General features: G+C 63.9%; 1 protein-coding gene across 1 annotated transcript in view; it reads right to left on the reverse strand.

Annotated features, from left to right (window-relative positions):
* The window catches only part of MAPK8IP2 (mitogen-activated protein kinase 8 interacting protein 2), a 9,750-nt gene that overhangs the window by 4,813 nt on the left and 4,320 nt on the right, over positions 1-617 (reverse strand). The window contains exons 6-7 of the mRNA XM_014541198.1: positions 513-616; positions 81-156 (exon numbers count right to left, since the gene is read on the reverse strand). Coding sequence (XP_014396684.1) covers positions 81-156; positions 513-616 — 180 coding nt within the window. The remainder of the gene's footprint in view (positions 1-80; positions 157-512; position 617) is intronic.

Consider the following 617-nt stretch of genomic DNA (forward strand, 5'->3'; position numbering starts at 1 on the left):
GGGGGGGGGAGGGGGACTGTGGGCCGGTGTCCACCATGTCCCACCGCGTCTGTCGATGGATGACGAGACAGAGGCTGTACCTGAAGACAGCCCGATGGGTTTGCTCTCTCTCCTCCCCGTTCACCAAACAGGAAAAGAGGCCAAAGGACTCGGTGCCTGAGGAAGAGACAGGAGACAGCTGCTCAGAAAGGGGCAGCAAGTACTTCCAGGCATGGCCAGGTTCCCCTCCCAGATGCTTGGTCCTGAGTCAGGGAGGGAGGCAGAGCCCGCCCACTCCTCCCCAGCCTATCAGGGATCTGGGGGAAACCCAAGGCCTTTTCCTGGGCTTCCAGCCCCCCACCCCTGCTGGACATCCCTGTCAGACCCCCCAGCCTCCCCATCCCTCGGCCCCTACACCCCACCTCGGGTTTACTGCTCAGACTCAGCTCCACCCCCCAAAGAGAATTCTCCGGCCCTGGGCACTCTGGGGGACCCCTGGGACCTGGAGCCACCCCCCTCCCACCTCCACTCACTGGAGGACCGCGAGGTGCTGTTGACAAAGACGTTGAGGAATTTTTTGGAGAAGGTGAGGTCCGGGCTGTCCGGGGAGGCACCCTCGGGGCCCTGCCCCTCGTCCA

Source organism: Myotis brandtii, unplaced genomic scaffold (genome assembly GCF_000412655.1).
Source record: "Myotis brandtii unplaced genomic scaffold, ASM41265v1 scaffold2658, whole genome shotgun sequence".
NCBI lineage: Eukaryota > Metazoa > Chordata > Mammalia > Chiroptera > Vespertilionidae > Myotis > Myotis brandtii.